Consider the following 27,163-nt stretch of genomic DNA (forward strand, 5'->3'; position numbering starts at 1 on the left):
GAAAAGTGGTTACATTATAAAAATTAAACTCACATTGCAGATGTAAGTTTTCCTTATGTTAATGTACTAACCATTATAAATGATGTTTTTGTTCAACAGTAAGAAGAAACTTAATATCCACGTTTTTGATGCGGATGCTAAAATTGTAATTAGTATGATTTCTTGAAGAACGAATTAGCCAATGGCGCGTTTACTAGTCTGACAAGTCTTTTGGCAATTTAGATACAAGTTCAACAGAAAATTGAATAGTTTGATTTTATTGCGGTTAAACAATAATGGCAAACAAACAGTTAAAAATATGTGTCCAAATGAAATAATAGTATAACATAGTGTATTATCGGCAGAATATGAGTCTACATTAACTTTAAAATTAGGTTAAGGATCCATGGCCCACTACAAGGACGATTTTCGTATGTACAGTGAGCCCTCTTAATTTCGTTTAGGATGAGTCTGTAGCACAGTTTGGCAAGGAAACTTCCGTTCACGAATTGGTTAGAGCGCTAGTCTAACAATTTAAGTCCATGATTCGAATCACGGCGTGGTCCGACTAATGCGTTAAACTTGTAATACTGTGGATGATTATATTTTATTTATTTTATTTTCATTATTATTATTTTCATAAAATCACGCAAGGTACGATAAGAGATGGTTTATCAAAGCTGTAGTCATGCCGGGAGAAATCGTTTCCAATGCGTATTTACCGACTTAAGCAGTGTTACGGGGATCCTTAACATGTCATTATCTCCACGGAGATGTGTTCGGCAGTAAGCCCATGCCTGGTAATAAACCCACCAATATCTAAGTTCAGTAGAAATAGATATAGGATGTTTGGTGTTAACCTTGTAAAGAGATTAAGAATTGATTCGATAATCCATCTTTCAGATTAACGTGTTGATGGATATGATAAGTATACAATGCACCCTTACGTTTTGTGGTGATTTTCTCTTACGTCTTCTGAATAATTAATGCACAAGAGTTAACCTAGTTTGTATGTTTGTGCGAATATATATAATAAAACATGTTGGTGTCAATTTATTCATGTTTAGTATCGAAGATATGTAAAACCGGTTGTAGAAAATGACAATATAATCTAGGAAAATAATTCCTCTGAAACAATTATTGGATACACACAATAGTGTATATGGGCGGCATATTACTTTATGAACTGATGGCACGCTATGATCAGCTTTNTTCCAAAATTGTATGACATAAACATATATATATATATATATATATAAGTATATATATATATATATAATAAATAAATAAGTCCTTGCGAAGGAAAATAAAGAATAAAAAACATTTTTTCAGATCGTCCGCTATATATATATATATACATACAATGTACATGTGTCTAGAATCGCCTTTAAATAATGTACATACTGTTCAAAATATTCGAACAAGTATCAGTATTCGTCATACATATATATTAACCAATACGTATACATTCACATTTTCTATATAAAATAAACTTCCGGATATTCTTGTCCGTACTTTATTCTAATTATTATTGTATTACAATCTAGTTCTGATTTCCGGTTAGAGGCACGACGTTGAACAGACTTCGCACAAACGTTATTATAATGGTAAATATTAGTATATGTAACGTGTAATGCAATTAGTTTCACTTATACCAAAACTGGGAAAGCTGCAGGAGCAAGAAATATTGTCTAGTGTCAAATCTTTTCCACTGAGATTTCAGTTTTGTTTGCACGCAACTAGATATTTTGTTTAAAGGTTTTTAGACTTATTTATTGCTATACCAATTATGATATTAATATCAATATAGCGTCCTCCATAAGTGATGAGGAAATGTTAAACACGAAAACTAGAATAGAACTATAAAATTGAGTCAGTCAGACAGTGGCAGTAATGTCAAATGGTGCAGGAGTTTATGCGAAATATTACGTAATAATATTATTGTGTAAATGGTGCATAATATTAAACATACATTTATGATTTGTGTACATATTAACTACTTGCCACGTTTTGCTTTTGGAATAACATATCTCATCTTCGAAATCTTATCCAGAGCGGGACCCTTTCACTTCAAAGATTATAATTATGACCTAGTTATGGCATATATATATCTTCGAAGCAAATAAAGCCATAAGCGATATCTTATACATTCAAGCAAGATAGTAACAAAACCAAAAGATTAGATAGAAAATAAGATGGTTTAAAATATGACGATAGTATGTGTGTTCTACTGTGCGGAGTGAAAAAAGAATTCTTCTTTTCGAAGTTGTTAATCAAAATAAAAAAAAGCTAGATAATACACAAACATTTTTATCCTTGATACTTCTACATTGTATGAAATTTTAAGCTAGATCTTTGACTCACAAGGGATGTTGTATGTTATAATTGTCCTATTTAAAATGTTATCATATGTGTTTTCAATATCATTAAACTCTATATTGTCTGTGTAAATCCATCATTATTAACACAAGGATTTAAACAAAATTTCAATTTCTGTTAGATATCAGTGTCCACAAAACGATTTTCAAAAAGGTTTAGGTTCCAGATTAAGGAATCTGAGAGCGGTCAAATCTTTTAAATAAGGAAATGTGTAACAAATTTAAAACGGTATATATTATTGATCAAAGCTAAGTAAGTATGTCATGAATAAATAGAGCATGCAGTGATCACAAATCTTGATATATAAATAGATTGTAAATTTTAGTCCATCATAAATCAATGCTTATATGCATGCAGCTGCAAATCGTATTCAAATGATAGTGACGTCATACCTGCATCTTCGTCATCCTGTTCTCCCTGGTCAGGATTAGTTTGTTCAGTCGTCTGTTTAGGCGTTTGTTCAGTCGTCTGTTTAGGCTGTTCCCGTTCCTGTTTGGTGTTCTCTTCTTCTTGCTTCGTCTCACTACTCACTGATTTGATATCCTCGTCTCCCTAGAACAATGTTTAATGTATATTTATAGATTTTGACTAAAACAAAACTGTTTAAACAGCGAATATAAAAATAAAATGAACAATTAAGCCATACTGTTGTTACCTTAATCTAACTATTTCACTCAGAAGCACATCACTATATCGTTATCACAGATCACTGTTTTAAAGCGTCCAGGATCGCGTTTCTTTTTGATTACTTTACAAAGTCTCTCTCAAAGCTGACTCTTGTGTCTTACCGACTCTTTTTTTATGAATATCTTAATAATACAAGTACCCAAAGTTTGCAATGTTGTTTGATATAGTTAGAAATGACGAGAAGACTACGTGTTCTGATCTAAGGTACTAGACACGTCTGCGTGTGTTAGGGAAGGTCGCCCAAACAACAGTGCCCTTGTACCAAATTCTCAAATACACAATGCAATGAATACAAGGTGTGCGTGCCTGATAAGGGAATGACGCATTGAAAATGGATACCTTTTTTATACGAACTGAATAGGATATATAATTTCATTCTTGTAAAACACAAAAGCATTCTCCCAAATAATATCAATTATCCCAGACAGTGTTCGATAGTCAACAACCCCTGTACAAGGTTAGTGAAGCAATTGACCCAGGTGAAAATAGACTTCGGAGACAGCTGTATTGACTACCAAAGTTTAACACTTCCATTTCAAGACACAATTAAAATTGCATACAAGAACAAATATTGATATAAAAAGGGTTGTTTGACAGTTATTATGGTAAACATTCAAAACGTGTAATGAAGGAATAAATATGGTCCACAGAACCGACTTTATCCTAATGAAATGCAAATATACATGTATACTCTACGAGTAAGCAAGGCAATAATAGCAACCAGCAATCAACGTAATCACTGGCGCTTTATAGTTAGAAACAGGCATATCATTGTTCTTTGCGTCACTTTTTGAGTTACCTATTGTTCAAATTATGTATACTTGCATGTGTTTGGCCAAAGGAGCCAATTATCTGGAAAATATGTCACATTAAACGTTCGTACGGTGGCTAATTACTTCTCAACTCATATATATTGATTTAATAAATACGCATCTAGGAAATATATCGCTTGTCTAGATCCCACACTTATACTGAATGATAGATATATTTCTGACACATATAGGGCTTCCTCCCAGTGAGACCACAATTAATCCATTACAGCCAATGTTAAAAACTGAAAGTATACAACAAAATCCCAGCAGTAACAAGTTAAGTTAAATACCATACAGCTTGTGGATGTGGAGTGGTTGGTGGGAAAATAACTAAAATTAAGATACAAAAACTTGAATTTGTTTTGACAAAATATGATTGTGCTTACCATATATTCTGAGATAGCAAGAGGAAATAACTCTGACATCATATGCTCAGCTAGGCTGAGGTAACAACCCACCAATAAATACAAACCTAATCCTTAGATAAATATAATCTAGATGATCGTTCATTAATCACAAAGTACATATTAGGTAGTTTAAGTTTAAACGCCGATTATCAATCAATCAATCAATCAACTTTATTGCATTTTACATCCAATTTACAAGGATCGAACAGCAAACATCAAACAAACACTGATACTATATAATGGACAGCATTAACTTCATACGTATGCATTCTGCAAGCCTGCCTTCCTCAGTTCAAATGAATTTTTAATAAAGAGGCTTATTTCCTGCAAAAGCTGTGGGTCATCAGATGACAATAATAATATTCAATTTTGTAGATCAGGCAATGATGGGTCAATTTTAATTTTTTGGGGAAACGTAGTCCTGATATTTAAATTTATTTTGCATTTAAATATAAAATGTACTTCATCTTCTACAATATTGCAGAATTTACATAGTCGGGATTGTCGAGGAATCTTTTTAGATCTACCAGCCTTAATTTCTAAATTGTGGTTGCTTAGTCTCAGCTTTGCCATCAATTTTCTATATTCAAAGTTGGGTATCGATAGATAGTGTTCCTCTGCATACTTTTTTTAAAATTTTACTGTATAGAAATAACTTACTATTTTCGTCCAAACTATGCATTTTTTCAAAAAAGTAAGATTCAAATTTAGCATGTATCGACTTTTTAAACAATAGTTTCATTTTCCTTTTCTTTTTTGCAAAGAATGGGTCGTGATGAAAGTCATAGTTAATATTATTATTCTTTTTTATTTGGGAAATATATGTAAACCATGTATATATCCTATTTTCGTGGAGTTGTTTATTTACTTTTAACGACTCCTTTACAAGTTCATTTATATCATTTTGTGTAATCCTTCACAAAACAGTCCATGGTATACTGACCCAGTTCTGCCCTCGATGCAACATAAACAGCGTATTTTCCAACTCCCAATGCCATTTTGCAGAATTTGAGGTTGATTTGTTCAATAGGTGTTTTATCAAGTAGAAAAAATATGTCTAAAGATGCATGGTTTAAATCTGCTCTTTTGCTTGCATTTACAATCTTTTGATAGTGGTCTGCATACCATATTTCAGAGTTGTATGTTAATATTGGTCTTATTAAGGAATTATATAACTTCTTCCATAGCCAAATTGGCATATCAGCTATTTTATTAAGATATTGCAAATAGAACTTTTTTATTTTTTTCACAAAGTTCTTTAACTGCTAACGTGAATTTACCGTTGTTACAAGGCGTTGTGCCTAAGTATTTATATTCGGCAACTTGTTCAATTTCCTTTTTATTAAATGAAAACGGTTTTTCTTTCTTGCTAGTTGTTTGGACACCGCGTCTAGATTGAAAAATCATTGCTTTAGTTTCATTAGTATTAATTGAGAGCTGCCATTTAGTGCAATACTTTTCAAGGTCAATACCTGATCCCAAGAGAGGATAACTCTGCAATACACAAAGACGGAATATATCGTTTTTAATCAACCAACAGGAGATTTATTATATATGCTGTAAGATTCACGGTGTCCCCATACAATGGCGTTGTAGTTCAATTTACGTGACATGAACACTGTATCCCTGTCAATCATAATCACTTGCTGACAGATATCGACACCAGACGGTGTGCAGCAAACAGGTGATAAAGGCCTAGTTAGCTTTACAGTAATGAATATAAATCGCCATGGAGGATATCTCTAATATATGTAAAAAAATCTATATATTCAAACGTTAGAATGGCCACTTAAATTCAATATTTACAACATTTGAGAACATCGGATACAGGGGAAAGACAGAGATTTTTTTCTTGTTATTGAAATAAAATTTAAAAAGCTAACAAATCTTATATTTGCAAAGCCTTGTCAAATCAATAGTGTGTACTTTGCACTATCGGATAAATTAATTATACAATACCTCTGTGGTCATGTACAACATCAAATCGCCAAAAACCTTCAGAAGTCTAGCTGTTATTTACCAGACAAAATATAATGGCTTGACAAGTTTTATCTTCAAAAGAACACACAAAGAAAAACACGTCCGATATTGCATAGATTCCTTGTCACCAATGCTGATAGATAACGGTTGACATCGTCCAAGTCAGACAGGAAACCTTACTCGCGCTTTCAAAACGCGGCGTAGTTTGGTTTTGCGTTTCAATAATAATCATACTTATCATCTATATACCAACTACCGGCAACACGATAAATTCATTTTATGGGTTGTCAGTATGAAAATACATAGTACTCAAGAAGAAGTCAAACGACTTCAGAACGGATTTTCCCATTTGAGAATGTATTTTCGTCCACGAACTCACGATGAGAAAATAGTTCTCACGACACACCCGGAAAATACTATATGATAATCGATATTAACAGAAGCGTTGTCTACAAAATTAACACCAGGAAGAAATGTTAATACATTTTGGTTCTGTAACAATTTGGAATAATAATCCGTCATCCAAAATATTCGTGATTACTTCATTTTCAAAATTTAACACCAAGAAGTGTAAACTCCTTGGCATACTACATCTAAATTAATATGCGTGAGTATTTATATCCCTGGTCGTCTCTAGATCTAATCATTGTCGAACGCAAAAATATAACCTCGCGAAATATGACAAATTAACAGTATATTGCAAAGTGGTTTTTATTTGTGTAGTCGGAAAAATTTAAATGTTTCCGTCATTAGTGACCGATTCTGGCAGTTATTTCACGCGGTTTATTTCCATGAAATAATTTCATTTTCTTTAGCGTTTTAGGTTAAGATTTTGCGGTAATAGTCGAAGAGTCATTCACGAATTCATAACTTTTCGTGAATTTTATTTATAGAAATAATGAATTACTAAAGATAACGAAATAGCAACCTGTTAATCCCGAATGGGACTCTCTGCAATTAAACCATAGGTGTGTATTTTGCGAAATAAAAAAAAATTAAAATGCCTGAAATATGAATACTCCTTGGAGCTGTTTAAAATACATATTATTGGTGTGGTAAGTGCTATACATATAAACATTGATAGCCATTTGGCGTCACCTGGGTGCATTTTAAAATTGAACACATTAAAACCACCAATCAAATGAACGCTACCATATATATATATATAAAATAGAACAAAAGACAGAGATAGCGTCTCTAGGCCTTTCTCGGGTTGATTCCCCGTTCATCAGGAGACTGTTTATTTTGAAAACAGGTATTGTGAGGTCATAGTTGTTTACACAAGAAAGTATGACGTCATCAATAATGCAAAGTCATTATGACGTCACAGAAGGCATACACATAAATCCATGACTACAACAACAATACAAGCTAAATTGTGACGTTACATTACTTAGACAAATGCATAACTTTATGATCTTACCAACAGTAAAATTTACCAAATGCATTCATCTGATGTGATAAAGAGGTAAGTTAAGGAGTCGGAGTTAATGAAACTGTTGAAACCCAGTCTGAATAGTTCACATTAAATTCAACGTGTCATGCTTTAAGCAATTGCTGTGCTTTAAATATTATTGTTCATATTTTATTGTTGCCGTAAATGAAACAATTTGCATCTCCCGTATTTTTTTATTGTTGGTAAGATCATAAAGTTATGCATTTGTCTAAGTAATGTAACGTCACAATTTAGCTTGTATTGTTGTTGAAGTCATGGATTTATGTGTATGCCTTCTGTGACGTCATAATGGCTTTGCATTATTGATGACGTCATACTTTCTTGTGTAAACAACTATGACCTCACAATTCCTGTTTTCAAAATAAACAGTCTTCTGCTGAACGGGGAATCAACCCGAGAAAGGCCTAGAGACGCTATCTCTGTCTTTTGTTCTATTTTTTCTATTTAATTCCAACACAAGGACTTCTCAATGGTTTTTTTATATATATATATATATATATATATATATACTTTTAACGATATCATTTGACTAGGTTCAATGCATTGCTTTCTTATAAGTTTTCACATAAAAATAACTATAAATATCGGCAATTGATTGCAGCTAAATAATTAACTATATGTACCTAGCATTTGAGTTCAGACGTAAAAGTATAAAGTCTATTTTGAAAGTATATAGTCCATTTATGAAAGTATATAGACCATAACGAAAGTTAAAAAAAAAGGCATTAAAATAAAAAAATAAAAACTCCATTATATGATTGTCTTAATTCCATTATGTAGTATGAAGTCCATTACAAAAAGTGTTAAGAAATGTATACAATTATCTGAGTTCAATGTTGGGCAGGTTTTCTATTTTCATACTAACTTAATTGTTTTTGTTGCAAAACGCAATGGTGCAAATCGAGCTAACGTTTCCGTTACACTGTTAGTGAAACATAATATACTGTTATTTTCCTGGTACAACCAATCAATAAACGTACCAAAACACAACGTTGTTATGAAAGACATAACACAAAGAACAATTACACGTGAATGTTTTCCAAGCGGAAAACGTTCGGGTCTTTTCGTCATACTGTAAAATAATTAATCGGGCACTAATCATGTCGCGACGTCAAATTTAATTTTGACGGAAATTCCCGACCGATTTTTTTTTTATTGAATTTTGTCGACATATGGAAATGGTAACACTAAAATACAACCAGATATTACCTAAGTGTCAACAGAACCATAATTCAAACTCGAAATCGATTAAACTAGGGCAAAATATGAACAAAGGAAAGTACAACGATAATACGACCAGGTGTTACGGAAGGGAAAACGTGCTTTGCTTCCTCGAGAACTTTTTTTAATGACAACACAACCACAAGACACACTTCTGATTATAACCAGGTAAATAACAGATTTCCTTATTAGATCACAAAGGCAACCATAGATCCATAACCTTCATCAACCTTCACGTGTAAACCCTATGTTGTAACTTTGTCCGTCACCAGTCGACATCTATCACCGGAATCATGATATTCGGAGCTCGCCTTTGAATACAGAATTATCATCTTTGCTTTGACATGTAAACACCGTAGATAGGTGAATAACGGATGTTTAACATGTATATTACAGGTCCTGAGGCTGGGTGAAAAGGCCGATGCGTCATCCTACACTGCCGTTAACGGGGTCTTTATCAATATGTAAGCTGATTTGTTTTACAAACTTAAGCCCATATGATATTGATTTTAGAAAATATCCTTCTTAGGCGGCTGCTATAGATAGCCATCTATGAAGTCAACGCTGATTGCCCGTTTATTGATTTAATAGTATTGACTACAGTCAACATATATGATACTCGAAACAAACAACGCAATGTGTCTAGGTTGGAACACAAGAGGCCAGAAGGTATTCTTATAACGTGTTCTCGCACAGGAGGACCATGGATGCCGTTTAGGTGTACATCTATTGGTTGTAATATGATACTTAAGATCTTGAGAAATAAAAATGATATCACACTAGATTTATTTATTTAAATTGATATTTCTTTTTTTCATCACAAGCAAAACAATATGTTTGACCATAATTAATAAAATTATAGCTGATCAAAACATCACCAAAATGACCGGAACACCGTCCAATTTACGGCATTGTAGATGTAAATAGGAAGATGTCGTAATATTTATTCTTTTCACTGCGGTTAAAAGTGATGATACAATGAATATATGGATTAAGTCAAATTGTTGGAAAATATGTTATACATAATAACTTCTTAATAATGACAAGAGAAATAGAAAGGACCGAGGTTTTCCGTCGTTTTTTCAAATCAGCGACAAGAGATGTTGACATATCAACAAATTAGCACTGTCCTCGGTAGTTTTTGCCGATTCGATTATTCATTATCTGTGTAAATTTTTGATTGGATGATTTGAAAGACAAGTATTTCAACTAATGTAGACATTCCATAATTGACCAGCCGGGTTTAAATCATCTTCAAAACACTATGGTTTCCCTCTCTATATACATAAATATTGTACAAAAGACATCTTCCTGAGCAGAACCATTAGATTTTAGGAGATGTGTCTAAATATTTCGTCTTTTCGTATTGCAGAGTAATCTGCTCTTGTGAGCAGGTATTGATTACGTCATTAGTTTGTGTGAGAAAATTACGTCGTTTTCTCAAACATTTATGACGTAACTCTCACAAAAAAATGACGTAACAATCAGTACCTTGGTCCCTTGTATAAAACATCTCAACTCTTGAGATTTCCTCAAGTCTAAGATTTCCCATAGACAATACATTGCTTGAGATTTTCCTTAACTTTGAGATGTTTTTTATACAAGTGGGCACTGCTCACAAGAGCAGATAACTCTGAAATACGAAAAGACGGAATACCAGCGCCGTAACGCAACACTTGTACCAGAAATCGAAAGTGTATTCCTACTGTTGTGCCGTGTGTTGTCTTCTTTTTTTAGCTAACGTTTTTTTAGCTTTTGTATCTATACTGTTATATGCATTTTCAAATTAATTTCATAGGAATAATTGCCTTCATGGTGTTTTAATCATCAAATCATTAAAGAAAAGTATTACGGCCATACCAACTTTCACCGTGTACAATATGGTGCTCTTCGCGATTAATCTTACGTGTATGGCATTGGACAAAATATAAAAACAAAATTCAGACCAAAATCGCCTGGCATTTCCCCGTGTTTAATTCCACTCAGTAGAATAAAGAAATCTAATACCGTTAAAAGGTACACAACGATAGTTGGTACAATCCAATATCCCATAAACAGGCAATCTATGACCATTTTGTCAGGACCGAGTATGTAGAATATCAAGCAGGATCACAATGTAGGTAGGTATGAGTTTAACTCACTAGAGTGGAACGTGACCTACTTTGAAAGCGCTATGTAGCTATCATGAAATTCAACGACATCTTATTGAATCCAAGCAATTCTCATTCCCTTTATGTTTTACTTCACTTATTAAGGCAGACGCGAGATGGATTGTTCTTATTTGTAATTTTTCCATAAGTAATGGATTTGTTTTTGTACATGGAGAAAGATGAAGATACTCATCATAAATTACAAAGGTAACTATACTTTCCACTAAATCAAAACCTATGTGTATAGTATTGGTGAAAATCGGTTATATATTTTGTTGAGTGTTAGGATTAAAGTCGATACTTAAAAGAACGTTAATAGCTACAGCGGTGTTAGAAAATTCACAGTACAATATAAGCACCTCATTGACGGTTAATCGTTGTATTGCTGTTACTGCTGTTACTGATACACAATATAGGAATGTACCTCGTGGTATTAACCTTTACTCACATTGGTTTGGTATGGTTTAATTTTATTTAACGTCCTATTAACAGCTAAGGTCATTTAAGGACGTGCGTCCATGTGAGTAGTGTATGCGTGCCTGCGTGTGTGTGTGCAGGAGACAGGGTGTGTAGATGTGCTTGCCTCCTTGTGATAGCGCGGATCTGATGCCGACTTTATAGTGCTATCTCATTGAAATACCATGCAGAGGGCACCAAGCACAGCATTCCGCCCGGTCACATTATACTGACAACGGGTGTACCATTTGTTTCCATTACCCTTAAATGCTGAACGTTAAGCAGGGAAAAACAACTACCATTTTTTAAGGACTTTGATATGTCCCGGCCTGGGGACAGAACCCATTGCCTTCCTCACCTGGGCGAACGCTCAACATTAAGGCAAAAAAGTGAGGCGTTGCTAAGCAAGGCGCCTGGAAATAAAAAGTAGTTAGGAGAAGAAAGAAAGATAATGATCCCAAATACTGCAATGGGTGCAGCAGATTTATTTAGGTCGCTTTTGTGTCCCCAAATAGAGAACACCAAACCAAATTCCCAATTCTGCAGTGGTTTCCGGATTAGTCGCCTCCTACTATACATGCAGTGGGTAACAGCGGGTGTATTCTTTTCCCGATCCCCCACCTGCAGGGGTATTACTGACATTGGTAAAAAATATTAAATTTACACACAAAAAAAAAAAAAAAAAAAAAGGAAATAAATTACAGATATTGATTTCTTAGAAAGTCTTTACTTAATTTGACAATCATAACGATCTTTTTAAATACAAACACCAAATAATCATATACGATCTCGACTCGTATCCTAGGACTTCATCCACTCAAGAAGTCGTTGAACCGGTGGTAATTGGTATTAATATTTCAAGAGATTTTAAAGATTATTTTTTAACCCGGAGAGTGTAATAACCCCCACACCGTGATCATCTGAGAGAGGGACGTGTAGGTTGGGGACAATTGCTTTGTGTTAATATGACAAAGAAACGTATTATTGAGAATTATTTGTCAATACATCAATTGTTTAAAATGTTTTCACATCGATTGTCATTGTTTCCACATCACTGGTTGCTATGCTATCAGAGAAGGCCCACTAAGTAAAGCAACCAATAACAATAGTTTATATGTCTAAAAACACCTATAACAATAGTTGTGAAAATCGATTAAAAGGCAAACAGTCATTAACACAGAAACACACACAAATAAACACAGAGACAGGGAGAGTGAAGGGAAAATAGAGAGAACCAGAGAAAGAGTGGGACGGACGAAAAGGGAAAGACAGATAGAAACACAGAGAGAGGGGGAAGGGACGACAAGGGAAAGCTAGAGATAACCGGAGAGAGGGAGAGGGAGGAAAGGGGAAGACAGAGAAACAGAGGGAAAGGGAGAGGGAAAAGGGGAAAGAGAGAGCGAGAGAGAGAGAAAGAGAGGAGATGGAGGAAAGGGGGGAGGGGGGGGGGCAGGAATACAATTTAGGTTAAGACGGGAGGCACAGAGAGACTGAATCAGTCATTACCACACGTGACTTTCGTGGTAACAAAGACAAATTTGAGAACATTATGACAATTGATCTATAAAACAAACACTGATAACACTTGACGAGAAATAAATATTTTGAAAACTACAGTATGTAGACCAACGTTAGTTGTGTATAAGCCAGACGTTAGGGTTTGTTGACACTGTATCGACGTATCGGTCTTCACAGACTTGTTAAAACCTAACCAATTAGACCAAATATGTACACATTATACCTTGGTCACTCTCTGTCAACAATGTCGACAGACGCTATGGAAAAAAACATCCCGAAGGTCTGAACTACGTACGTTTTCCCCTTTACAAGTGGTCTTTAAACATGTCTGAATGCCCATAATCAGCTTAGTGAAAGCAACTTAACAATATTTTGCTATCCCTGCCCACATTTACTCTGCATCAATGCATGTTTCGTTGCCGATTGCGAAACACTTTATGTATAGTATATATATACAGTTAAGTATCATTTAATAAATCTCTATACTAAGTATACACCGTAAATGATTCAGTTGTACAGTATATGTAGCAGGCTTAATTCCTTTTGTTGCTTTGTAAGACGAATCTATAATATTTTTCTCTTTCTTATTTTATTTATTTGTTATGTTATACCGAAGATTTGGTATTGTTTTCCATTGAAGCCTATTGCATGTCAGTAGCAAACTGTTTTGGAGNGTAATCGAAGTGTATTTAAGCCCGATTTTCTGACTTAACAATCGCATATTGAAATATTTCAAACCCGTCGCCTTTATCATGTTCTAGCATGCGCGCAGTCTATTAGATATTCAGTGTATGTTTGGATCAACTTTTAAACGGAGATTTAAATGTATTGTTAGAAATATATCTATGTCCGCCTATGTTACACAATGTTGGTATCACACGATAGTCCGACGTTGATACATGTAAAACCGGGATCATTTTAAGATACTTTTTTTCCGCGAGTTTATGACCCCGCAACAGCTGAAGAAATATGAACATCACATTTCGCGCTATTGTCACTGGTTATTCCGTCTTTGCGTATTGCAGAGTTATCTTCTCTTGGGAGCAGGTATTGATTGTTACGTCACTTGTTTGTGAGAGTAACGTCATCAATTTCTGAGAAAACGACGTAATTTTCTCACACAAACAAATGACGTAACAATCAATACCTGCTCCCAAGAGAAGATAACTCTGCAATACGCAAAGACGGAATATCCAGTGACAATAGCGCGAAATGTGATGTTCATATTTCTTCAGCTGTTGCGGGGTCATAAACTCGCGGAAAAAAGGTATCTTAAAATGATCCCGGTTTTACATGTATCAACGTCGGACTATCGTGTGATACCAACATTGTGTAACATAGGCGGACATAGATATATTTCTAACAATACATTTAAATCTCCGTTTAAAAGTTGATCCAAACATACACTGAATATCTAATAGACTGCGCGCATGCTAGAACATGATAAAGGCGACGGGTTTGAAATATTTCAATATGCGATTGTTAAGTCAGAAAATCGGGCTTAAATACACTTCGATTACATGTGTACTAAAACAAATATCAAAAGCTTCAAATAAAGTATTACAAGTTAATATTGACGGAACATCTTCAGATATTTTCAACAATAAAACATTGTATGTCATTAGATTAAATTGAAATAAAAATGATTAACATGTTTATCTAACTGACATAAGCGGTATTGCATAGTACAATACACAACATTTACGCTAGAGTTCGATTTGAAATAAATTTTAGAACACTTTTATCAAAACATAAACTTCACAGAGTTGTATACTACAATGCTATATTTCTTCTGAATGCCAACAATAGCGAAATACGCATTGTGCTTTCTCTCAAACATTCCGTACTTACGTAACTCTTTATCAAACCAGTCAAGACTTTCGATGATGTTCTTGGGATGTACGAGGATGTAGTTAGTGTGTCAAAGTTTGTGTCTGAACACAAAACAAGACCGTCTCATGGGGGAATGTCAATAAAATCTTGATAAATTGAAGAGTGCTTCAAATACTTATTACGTAGATTTATTACTCCTCAATTGTTGCCGATGACGCTAAAAGTTATTGAACTCGTGTCAAAGATAACATCATATCCCGAAACATATTGTTCACTACATGGTATTCTCGCGTGCCTGTCTGATGTTACATGTATCAAAATAAATATCTCATATTTATAACAGCATATCTGATTGGAAGTTACTGGTCACATGACGGATAAATAAATCATCATGTCGCCCCCACGCGCTCAAGTTTCCCCGATCATGTTTCCCTTATTCGGAGCCTCTCTTGAAAGAGCCACCAAAATCTACAATGTAATTCCGAATGCCGGAAGCAAACAAAAAAATGAAGCGTTTCTACAAATGTTTTAATGGGTTTTTGTTGTTGTTTTGTTTCGGCATAATAAACTATTTATCGAACAAATTCCTATTATAAATATTGTTGTTTCTTTTAAAAATGAGATCGTATATAATTAAGTTCTCAACACACTTAGTATGATAACAGTTCTTACCATACGAAAAATAAATCTAAATAATTTTAGTCTAAATAATCTTTAGTGTTCCCTCAAAATTTCAAATTTGGGGGTATATTTTTATATATGTTCAAGGTTCCGTACCCCTCATCCTCTATATCCGGGGTTACGCTCACTTTCGCAAAGTGAGTGTAACCCCTGGATATCGAGGATGCGTATCCCTAGGAATATAGGCAATTCTTGAAAACTGGGGGTACAACAACTGTTTTGGGGGGTGAAAATACCTCATTTTGAGGTTTCTGGGAACACTGATCTTGAGGAGATGAAAGTACTCATTTGAAACTATTTCTTCTTCGGTATGTGTAGTTTTGGCTACGATTATTATATGTAAGCAAAATAACCACCACAATCTGGTCGTCCTTTTACACCTGATGGCAATTGCCAAGGATGGACAGAACAAAACAGTTGACAGTAAAACCTCGATTTAATGCCCCCCGTTTAACGCAAACATTTTTCAATATTACTGCTTTTCTTGTTTCCTGACATACCTTTTTGTATACCTTGCCCTCAATTTATCGCCAAACCTTTTTATAATGCCAAAATTTCTCTAGGGGCAGTATAACGAGGCGTTCCTGTATATGTGTATGTATCACCCTCATACGACACAGATGATATAGAGACCTTTCATACTCTTTAATTAAACGAAAGAATATGGTAAACTCTGATGATTGATCGTCTGAGGTAAATTACTTTGAGTAAACAATAAATGTCGCTAGCAGCTTCATGTGTCAACACAATTTTCTTTATATTTGTACATACCAATATTAACTTGATTTGGTAGAGCCTGGTTAGTTTGACTCACCAATTATTGACCATAGAGTTGAATATGTTTCAATGTTGACATGTGTAAGGTAGATACGCCCACTAAAGTTTACAATATGAAGATGATACTAAGAGGTTAAGCAAACAAAGAATGTCGCTAGCAGCCTGGTTCGTCGATAAGATTTCTTCATATATGTAATTACGTGCATAAACTTGTTTTGTTAGAGCATGGGCAGCTTGACTCGTCTTTTATTGGACAAGCGTTGACTGTGTTATATTTTACACGTGTACGGTATTTACGCCATCTAACGTATAAACCGTACAAGCGACAACGATTATGTATTATACGGTACTCCGTCTTTGCGTATTGCAGAGTTATCTTCTCTTGTGAGTAGGTATTGATTGTTACGTCATTGGTTTGTGCGTCGTTTTCTCAAAAACTGATGACGTTGCTTTCACAAACAATTGACGTAACAATCAATACCTGCTCCCCAGAGAAGATAACTCTGCAATACGCAAAGACGGGATAAAATGACGGTGAAAGGGAAACCTCTAAATCTGTTTTACCTGTCTATAATGACAACCTGCGTGTACCAACATATACATTTAAAAAACGAATATTGAAATATGGACGTAACATACACAGGTGATAATTTAGAATTGAACGAACCTAACTAGCATTTGTTTATTTACATCATTTAATATCTACATGTAAAAGACAAATTCGCACAGGAAAGTCACGCACAGGGCCACGCGGTAGGCTTAAAAACCCTTCATTTCAAATAATTAAGGCCAAACAGTGATGATTATAAGTAGATAGAAGCTGTTTCGCAATTGCTGTAAAATAAACCAAGTTCATTTGGTAAACTCACTCAATATACAGGTGTAAGCACTTAAAACACTACATTTAAATGTAAAGTACACACTACACTGGGCTTAGATAAATACACTTGATCATACCTGTCTTAGTTCAACAAGTATAAAGTAAATATAATTGAAGCGTTTATGTACACAAATGAAATTCTTATTTCAAACTTAATGACAAACCGGCGCTAGTTATAACGACGACTACATGATATTATAAGTTACCCTGCATAAAGTATCTAGGGGCGATGCGGGGACGTACTGGGCGTGTATTCGGTTAGCAGATACATACTTAGGGGTAAAGCACAGGGATCTGATATTTCGTTAAAGTTGGTATATTTACACCTATCCTGGTGTGTAGAGAATACTATTAGACTTGCCAAGGGATTATATATACAACAAACGTTCTGTAAAAAAAACTCTCAACTCCCTGTGCATAAAACTTAATTAAACTTGGATTGGGTTTGTCGCCCTTTGGTGTGGCAAGGCAATATCACCAGGGAAATCATAGATGCATATAACGTACTTGTTATTAACAGGTTTTACATGTAAATCTTTCCACTATAGCTGTCACCCCTCACCCTCACCCCTAGACCCAACCCACCTCCCTCCACATCCCCAATTCCGTCCGCACCCGAACCGGTCTCCCCCAAATCTAAGGAAAACCAAAGGTACGCACCTATATAAGTTTCATGTTACAAGATGTAATAAACACCACTGTATAATTAAACAAAAGAACACTGTTTTCACAGGTACGAAAAGTGTATACCCCGTATCAATCGGCAGTTATTTGGCAAAGCTAAAAATGATCAAACAATTGATATCATTGTTAATTCTACGTATAGGGAAACTGTCCAATAAAGTTTGTACTCAACACAGTAATCTATCTTTAACTTAAAACTACCAAGTAAATATCATATTTTCGTGTTTTATCAAAGATATCAACAGAAATACACACATAAATAGCTTATACATGGATAAATAAATATATAAGGAACACATGTTTAAAGAGTGGCAAAGAAAACTATCAGGCAGAAACCATTTATACTACACTCATCAGTGTAATACCGACTGCGCTTATCGGTCAAGAATGTGCAATATATTTTTTATTTAACAATCTATTTAGTACATCAACTGGACAATGAAATAAACGCAAATTACAGAAGAATGACCGCTCAGCAAATCAGAGAAGAAACGACTCCTCAGCAGGTTCGGGGCTAGAACATGCATGATGTATNCTCCACCTTTGTTTCATCATTTCCCTATTTTCCTCCCTTTCGATAATATTTCCCGGGCACTTGTGGTCATGTGACCTCAGCTGTTTCGAGGGCGTTAAACCCCAAACATTTCAACAAAGAAAGAAAAGTTAAAGGAGAGTTACGTCTAAAGGAGAAAGCCTTGTCAAACGCCAATAATTAAAACGAAATACTTATGACCTATCACCGACTGGTACAGCAAACAAAGGCTTTAGTGTAAAGATTTAAAAGTGTGTATCGGGCGATTGGGTTTAAACATAGGTTAAATATTTTACACCAAAAAACAGGTGACGGTGATCTTGGTTCAGCTTTGCTATGAAGTTGTGGCTTATTAAACATTGAGGATAGAGCGGAACTACGTACACGTATAACCTTATTGAATAAATTAGCTTTTAAATTCAAATTTTCACTACTTATCTTCCAAAATTTTAAAAGGTTTAAAAAATTCAAACGAATAATGAATATAATGTCTTTTATAAACGAAAATGCATATTAATGCAAACAAATCCAAATGCGATTCGGTAGTAGATTTGTATAGACCTACTGGAACATAATTGTGTTGGTATTTGTTTACGAATATAATTAAACAGATTATTTCGGTAGATGCAATCACCGACAAAAAACTGACATCATCGGACCATCAGCTACATATTCATTGGTACTAATCTTGCATTTTATTACACAAAGACTGGTTAACAAAGCGTCCACGCGTGTAAATGTGTATTGTGTATTACTGTTAACGGGTGCCCGCGTCTTACTATGGCTTTAAATCCCAGGTGTGTTGTTTGATAAACAACCCACACGCAGGGAAGTAGCGAAGGATTTTTTTCAAACTTTGAAACGAAACGTTGGGCACATATATAGGGATCAATCATTCCCTTATCCCTTCATCCCTTCCCATAACCCCGTCTCTTCTGCTGCATTTCTCCCTCCTTTTTCTGAGTCTTCGCTCCTGAAGCACAACTATTTACAACCCAGGTTCCGGTATACCCTTGTCAAGCGTGAAGCGTACACCCAATGTTTGAAACAAGGGTTGGTCACAGGCACCACTGTAATAGGAGTTGGAAAATACACGGCCAGAACGGGGTTCGAACCCGGGACCCTCCGAATTCTCTACCCATTGAGCTACCTAGGTCCGTATTAATGAAACCTTTTTCATGCTCAAACTCATATTCTGTGCTCAAGCCAAATATTTTGTTCCGGAAATAATTTATGAAACAAACACATTTTGTCAATGTTTTGGAACATTATTGGACGTACTACAAGCCTAATACCAATTTAAAATTTTACATTTTACTTTATGGACCGTGTCACATGATGTAAGAGAGTTACAAGAAAGTTGGTTTGAGCACAGAATCCAGACTTGAGCATAAGAACGGTTTTATTAATACGGGCTCTGGTCACCGACGATCGACCCAGTCCAGTTCCGATACACTATATACGTTACCCGTCTATTGGTTTTGAATAGACTTATAGTGCAGACTAATGGGTACATGTACATGTAGTACTCAATATTGACATATACCGAACTTCTACCTGTTTACCGAGTGTGTAATCAATATGACATATAAGTAATACCACAGGGACCTGGTCATTTGTTACAGTTATATTAGGACCTAAACTAAGGTGTTCAGAGTAATTTTACCCGTTAAGGGGTTTAGATAAACTATCGGTAAAAAGCCACCCCATTTTTTTTTACCGAAAGTCTATCTTAACCCCTAAAACGTGTAACATTACTCTGAACACTTTAGTTTAGGTCCAAATATAACTGTAACAAATTGTCAGGTCCCTGTGATTAAAACATGTTTCTCTCACAGAACGTATTTACATAAAGAAGCGTTTCAATGATCAACAATGTAACATGTTAGTCGTAAACTTAATTATGTTTATAAATATCCCTATACCGAACAGTATACAGTAAACGTGATTACTTACGGGAAATTATTTCTTTTGAAATCATTCACGGAGCCATTTTTGAATAACAAAGACAGTAAGGATCTAGTACATTTAAACCCCCAAGTGTACGTGACAATGAATGTTAGGTATATAGTGTATATATTAAATGCCTAGACGTGAAGAGAATACTCACCTGTATAAGACCGTCCCTATAGCTTAACTATAAACTTAAGTGGTTTTAGTCAAGATGTATGTCTTCCTAACAAATATACTTGTTTAAATATCCTGATGAAAAATAGATAAACATATGGTATACCTTCCGCAATGGCCATCATGTAAACTTTAAAAGTAAAGTTATAACATCGCGTTTTCTACAGATCAAACAGAACGGTCCTTCTCTCTTGTCTAGCTCTGTACTTTATTGCACCGTTAACTGCTCAGATGTGAGATTCGTAGACTTATATAGCCAGGGGATCTGAGACTCAAATTAAAGGGTGAATATTTGAACCAGTCCTGGTGTGTTTGGAGTATTATTGGACGTTTAAAATAAGATTTAGATCAACGTTCGAAAAAATATTGCATATACATGCAACAGACGTTATGACGTGCGGCGGGGGTGAAACAAACCCTTAAAGCGTTCAATAATAATAAAAAAAAGTGTATGCTATTTTATAAAGAACTACTGTAAAATGATTTGTGATCCTTTATGAATGGCGGTAAACGCGGGTTTGCAATCTTATAGGAATGGCGGCAAACTAATTTTTGGTCTTATAGAAATGGCGGCCAAATGGTTTTGACCTCATACATTAACTCGGTAAAGTAGTTTGCGATCTTATAGAAGTGTCGGTTCACTGATTTGTCATCTTATACAAGTGTAAGAATAGCGGTAAACTGATTTGTGATCCAAAGGGAATGGCGGTTAATTTGGTTGAGTTGAACTTCATCTACCATATAGTTTGACACACGAATTATGCCTTTTGATTTGGCGTAAATTTCTATTTTTAGCGTACTCCTGATTACACAAGTTGAATGATGTTTTATATTACATGTATGGCATATGCACTTTGTTAAAAATAGTAGAAACAAATATCAATTTTATAAAGGTCACCTCTTGCCTAAGATATAGAAAAATAATCACGTTTTTTTAATGTTAAAAACATGCGTTTTACAACGTTTGACGTACAAAATATACCATATGCAGGTATAAACACTAAAAGGAGAAATTACATTTACGTTCATGGGTTTATGAACGCCAATGAATAGACGTTATTTTGAAACTTTTCCTCCCGCCTCGAATAACGTGAGTTCATCGTGAGAAGCAAACATTTAGGCGACGTTAGGCTATACCAGGAATAACGTGTGCACTGACAATATAGATACTTGAATACAGCAAATATTATATAGTTCATACATTGTATAATCAGACAATTATTAACTCTAAATTAAGGTTGTATATATAGATATTTAATGGAATGCCATTCAGGTAAATCCAAATTTAACATTAAGATTTGCCGGACTTCATGCAATATGAATATAATCAATTTGGACTCTAACGTTATAAAAATGTTAACAATGGTTAAGTCTCTATTAGAACAAAAATCCTTGCTTTTTTTAGCAGTGCTCTCAAAGCAAAAGAGAAAAACCTCGGTACAAGCGCCATAAATATCAAATAAAATAATACATGTAAATGTAAAAGAAGAAATTGCAAAAAATTGTTTGATCATCTTCATTAGCTAGAGTGACCATTCCCCGTTTGTTTTTGTTTTGATTCTGTTTGTGATCATCAAGTCTTTAGTATTGTTTTTTCGATTTCATATCTATTGTTTTCGATATGACGTCACATGTCTAGGCATCGCGTAAATTTGCTTAATGCTAATGATATCAGCATTACACGACGTAATACAAACAAGAATTTTTGGTATCAACGTGATATCACGGTATTTATAATCTATGAAGCTAATTTGAAAATTAATTTTAATTTGAGTTTCAATCAGTTGAATTTGTCGGATCATCCCCTTACATTGTAAAATCAGTTAAGTGCAAGACAAAAGAGCTTTTACCAAACCTTTTTCAGAAGTTTCAAATTTTGAAAATCTACATTATTTCGGTGGTACATAAGTACAAAATGTACGACACAATGTTCAAAGCATTTGATGTCTAGCGTTAATTTAAGCAGCTTATCAAGCTAGAGCGTACAGTAAATACATACCTTATACAAAACAATTATCATGATTCTTCCTGAAAGTGCGCAGTTCCTCTATCTCTCACTCTCTCTCTCTCTCTCTCTCTCTCTCTCTCTCTCAATATATATTCGATTGGGTTTAACGTCCTCGCAACTGTCAGGGTTTATATGAGGACTACAGTATATATATATATATCCATTGGTTGTCAGGGCGACGACCGATCTACTATGACGTAAAACTTATCCATCCCAATTATGTTGTAAGAGTAGGTCAATGTATATGCTAATTTTTTCAATCGCCATTTATAACAATTGATATTATATATTCAGGGCAAAGTTATGAAGATATTTGTTTCAGTTGTTTTACAGTGTAAGATCCTTTCCCCTTTTACAATGTACAGGTATGTAAATGTGTGTTAAGACGGTATTTCTTTTTTAAATATATTTTTACACATTTTGTACATTCAAAATATATAATTTCATCAGTCCAGCAAACGTAACAAAAATCACATATATCCTGAATTAAAGTATTATCATTCACGTGTTGTTGACCAGGTAGCTCAATCGTTAAGAGAAACAGTGTAACCATCTGAAGTCCAGGGTTCGAATCCCGGTCCAACCCCGCTTATTTTTAACATTGAGAACACTGTTGTTACACAAATTATTTCTGTTTATTTCAATTGTATTATTCATTCATAAAAGTCACGCAATGTATGTTGTTTTTCATGAATGGTTTATCAGAGCTATAAAGTCATGACGGACGAACAGCTTTCAAACCTCCAATATGTAGTAACAATGGTACGATGATCCCTAAAATANGGGGGGGAGAGAAAGGGGCCCCTGGGGATCAGGACCCTTCTAACTCTCTTTTGCAGAGAGGAATATGTAGCCCTGTATAAAGTTTATGTTGGTTTCTGTTGGTGTTGGATGGGGAACTGGCCCTCTCCTACTCCTTCCTATACCCCACATCCGGGCTTCTTCCCTGTACCCTTACAAGAGAGAACCCCACACACACGGGAATCCACAACCCAGCTTCCTCAATACCTGGATCCGTGCAAGTACACCATATGTAAAGTATCTATCTATGATTTAAGCGATTTAGATTGCTAAGCGTTTGCTTACAAACCATGGAAAACTATTGTTGCTGCAATTTTGTTATTGCTTTTCACAATTTTAAAGAGCAAATTTATCATTAATAATGAACCAATCTAATTTTGATTTTCTATCTGAACCAATCTAATTTTGATTTTCTATCTGAACCAATCTAATTTTGATTTTCTATCTGAACCAATTGATATACAGTTTTCTTTTTGAACCAATCTTTCCGAACCAATCATCTATTATGAACCAATCATCTTTCGGCCTCTATTCTAAATAAATCATCGTTCGGCCTCTATTCTGAACCAATCATTTTCCGGCCTCTATTATGACCCAATCATCTTTCGGCCTCTATTCTAAACAAATCACTATTATGAACCAATCATCTTTCGGCCTCTATTATGAACCAATCATCGTTCAGCCTCTATTCTGAACAAATCATTGTCCAGCCTCTATTATGAATCAATCATCTTTCGGCCTCTATTATGAATCAATCATCTTTCGGCCTCTATTATGAACCAATCATCTTTCGGCCTCTATTCTGTATCAATCATATTTCGGTAAGTATTCTGAACCATCACCGTTTCGCTTCTGTTCTTAACCAATCAATGTTTGCCCTTCTTTCTCGCGGCATGTTATGTATACGTCTATGTATATTAAATTAAGGTCTATACATGTATATGACAGTACTAATTAATTACATCCCAGGTCAATAATGTATTTTTAATTAACTTTAATTAAATATGATCAAAGCACACCTGAAAACGATGTTAGTAAGTGACAGAGAACGGTATATATAATTTGCAAAAGTTCAAAGAATGTTCAATACATTTTTTATTTGCCTTAATTAGTCTATTAAACACTATGAAGGTCGGTCGCTATAGCCTTATCTGGTTAGAAATACCTTATCCGATTGTATATACATGTATATAGTATGTATTACAGTTTCCTATATACTATAAAACAGGAAATTCTCGCGAGTGAAAATGTTCGCGTTGTGGCCCTTTCAACTGATCGCGGTGTGGAAAGTTTCGCGTTGGCAAAAATTCTGAAATCTATACATGATACGTATCTATAATCTATAAATAAATATTTGCGTGTAGACATTTTTGCGCTAATCAACATGTACTAAACGCGAATATTTCCGCACTGCAAAAATATCCACTTTCTCTATATCATATTCCCTTGCATTATTAAATATATTTTGACGGGATTTTGTAATGCATTAAAACAATTGGCTAGCGAAGATGTGGTCTCATATACTTTTAGTTATTTCTGTGTTTTTTTTCATTATCCCATTCCTAATTTATAGAACAAGCAAAACATAATAACAATGCATAACAAATTATCTTGATGTCTACTCCCATATTTCTCTTACCCTGAATAGGTGTATCAAATCTTTTCAAAGTCATAACAATGGTATGACGTCACGTCAACAAAGCAGTGACGTCACGTCAATCACGCATCGACCTCAAATTAGCAATGTATTTACCCCGTAGCCTCAACATAACATTTCGTAATATGGTCATCTGAGAAAGAGAAAAGAAATGGAAATATAAAACGAATTATATTTAGAGTCGATGGATAAATATAATAACGGAAGGTTTGTAGATCTCTTTTGACGGACAAAAACAGAAACCTTCATTCCCTCGTGTGAAAGATCGGGATTGGGATGGGGGATCGCAACCCTAGGGGAAAATTCTCAAGTTGTCATACATAAGGCAAGCCTATAGTGTTTGGCAACTATAGAATCCCCCCTCCAACACGTACACCACGGGCTGTCCAAATCCTCATATCTTATCCCCAATGGGGTCCCATCGTGTAAGCCTGGATCTAGATAGTTATTACACGGATTGATTCCAGATTGATATACCTTACTTAGCCTGTTCACTGTAATCCTCTATATATACGTACAGGTATATATATACACTACCTGTGTATGACGTAGTCAGCAAGGTGCAAATGTGACACCTGTGGTATGTCTCTGTCCTTTACGTTTGAATGTGAAGCTACATGTCGAACATGTTTCGATATAGACTCAATAAGAATTATATATGCTTTGGCTGATTTCGATTAGACCACGATGATAACGGTCCACGTTTTAAAAAGTACAAGATAAATATAGTCTACAACATATATAGCACGTGCTTCAGACACTACGCACGCAAGGTGTATATTTCATTACGAACGTTGGTTTTATATATTTGTGTATCGTTATTCGCTAGTGTATTATAGGCTGGCTTTAGAAGTAGACGTTGTCAATGAGTGTTTTTTCTTTGTGCACGTTTGTGTATTAACAATATTAGTTCCAATTTAAAAACAAAATCTGTTTCTAAAAGACGTTCGAACTTAAAAGTGGGATTCTCCAATAAAAACAGATAAGAATAATATCTGAATCTGAAACAAACACATTAATCGTTTGTCGAAACCGTGTCAGCGTTGATTAAATCTATTATGTCATAGTGATATTTCAATGTGGGGGTTTGCAAGTCTAAGGTACGTTCGTAATCGGTGCACGCCGGTGTAACGTGTACATTTGACTTTGTGAAAAACGCACCCCTTGATCCGTTTACTGTGGAAATAAAACCCACAGAATTCTACACATCTTCCACGGGTCTAAATTTCACATTGAGTTTTTGACAAGGCGGAGCCCTTCGGCGTTACCGTTTCACCAAGTCCGTAAGAAATAATCTGATAAAGCATTTTACGTGAAATTCCCGATATTCGCATCTGTTAACAAATACAGACAGATCAGAATACAAATCGCGTGCGTGTTACGGTGATTTTGATGTTACGGTACAATCTGCTGGTAGCACATGTATCGCGTGCCACGTGGCACAGGTTTTATACTTCCGGTTTGTCTTGTGTCGACGTTGAGTCTTATTGAAATGCCTGACTCTCTCCCTTTTGCTTCATTGTCATTGTCTATACTTTGTGTACGTAGTAGTCTTATTGCTGGCCTTCTGGTTCATGTTGACCATGTGCGTTAACGTTGTTAGGTTAATTCGTGAGTTAACTTTTTATTTTGCTGGCACTGCCATTACCCGACAACATACATTTCACGAAGTTTGTTACTGAAATTTGATTTTTATGGTTCAGTTATTTCTGAATATGCATCAGTTTAAATTAATTATTAATAGACCAATGGACATATTGTTTAAATGAACAAGCAATTATCAACATGACTCACTGTTACAGTGTAGTACGTTCCTGTTAGGCGTATATCAAGTCTGTTAGGTGTCAAGGCATATATTGACAGTTTTGAAATGCAACCGTTAAAAAAAAAATGTATTTGATTGATTTTCTGTCAACAATATCCTCAAAGTAGGTTATTAGAATATAAATTGATGAGAGAATAGCGATAACAACCAGGAAACTGAAGAACGCAATTTTAAATATGCACAGCACAACAACATCGCGATAACCTTCATGTAATAATGCCCTCTACTGCAACAGCATTCAAACACGTAGCTATCCCCATCCAACGACTACCGTGACTCAAACAGTTATACTATCACCCCCCACCCCCACCCC

At 34.9% G+C, this 27,163-nt stretch overlaps 1 protein-coding gene across 2 annotated transcripts in view; it reads right to left on the minus strand.

Moving 5' to 3' along the window:
* The window catches only part of LOC110465825 (glutamic acid-rich protein-like), a 43,895-nt gene that overhangs the window by 15,328 nt on the left and 1,404 nt on the right, over positions 1-27,163 (minus strand). For both annotated transcript variants that reach the window (XM_021521929.1, XM_021521930.1), the window contains exon 2: positions 2,751-2,910. In XM_021521929.1, the coding sequence (XP_021377604.1) occupies positions 2,751-2,910 (160 nt within the window). The remainder of the gene's footprint in view (positions 1-2,750; positions 2,911-27,163) is intronic.

This window comes from Mizuhopecten yessoensis, unplaced genomic scaffold (genome assembly GCF_002113885.1).
Source record: "Mizuhopecten yessoensis strain PY_sf001 unplaced genomic scaffold, ASM211388v2 scaffold11101, whole genome shotgun sequence".
Classification (NCBI taxonomy): Eukaryota; Metazoa; Mollusca; class Bivalvia; order Pectinida; family Pectinidae; genus Mizuhopecten; species Mizuhopecten yessoensis.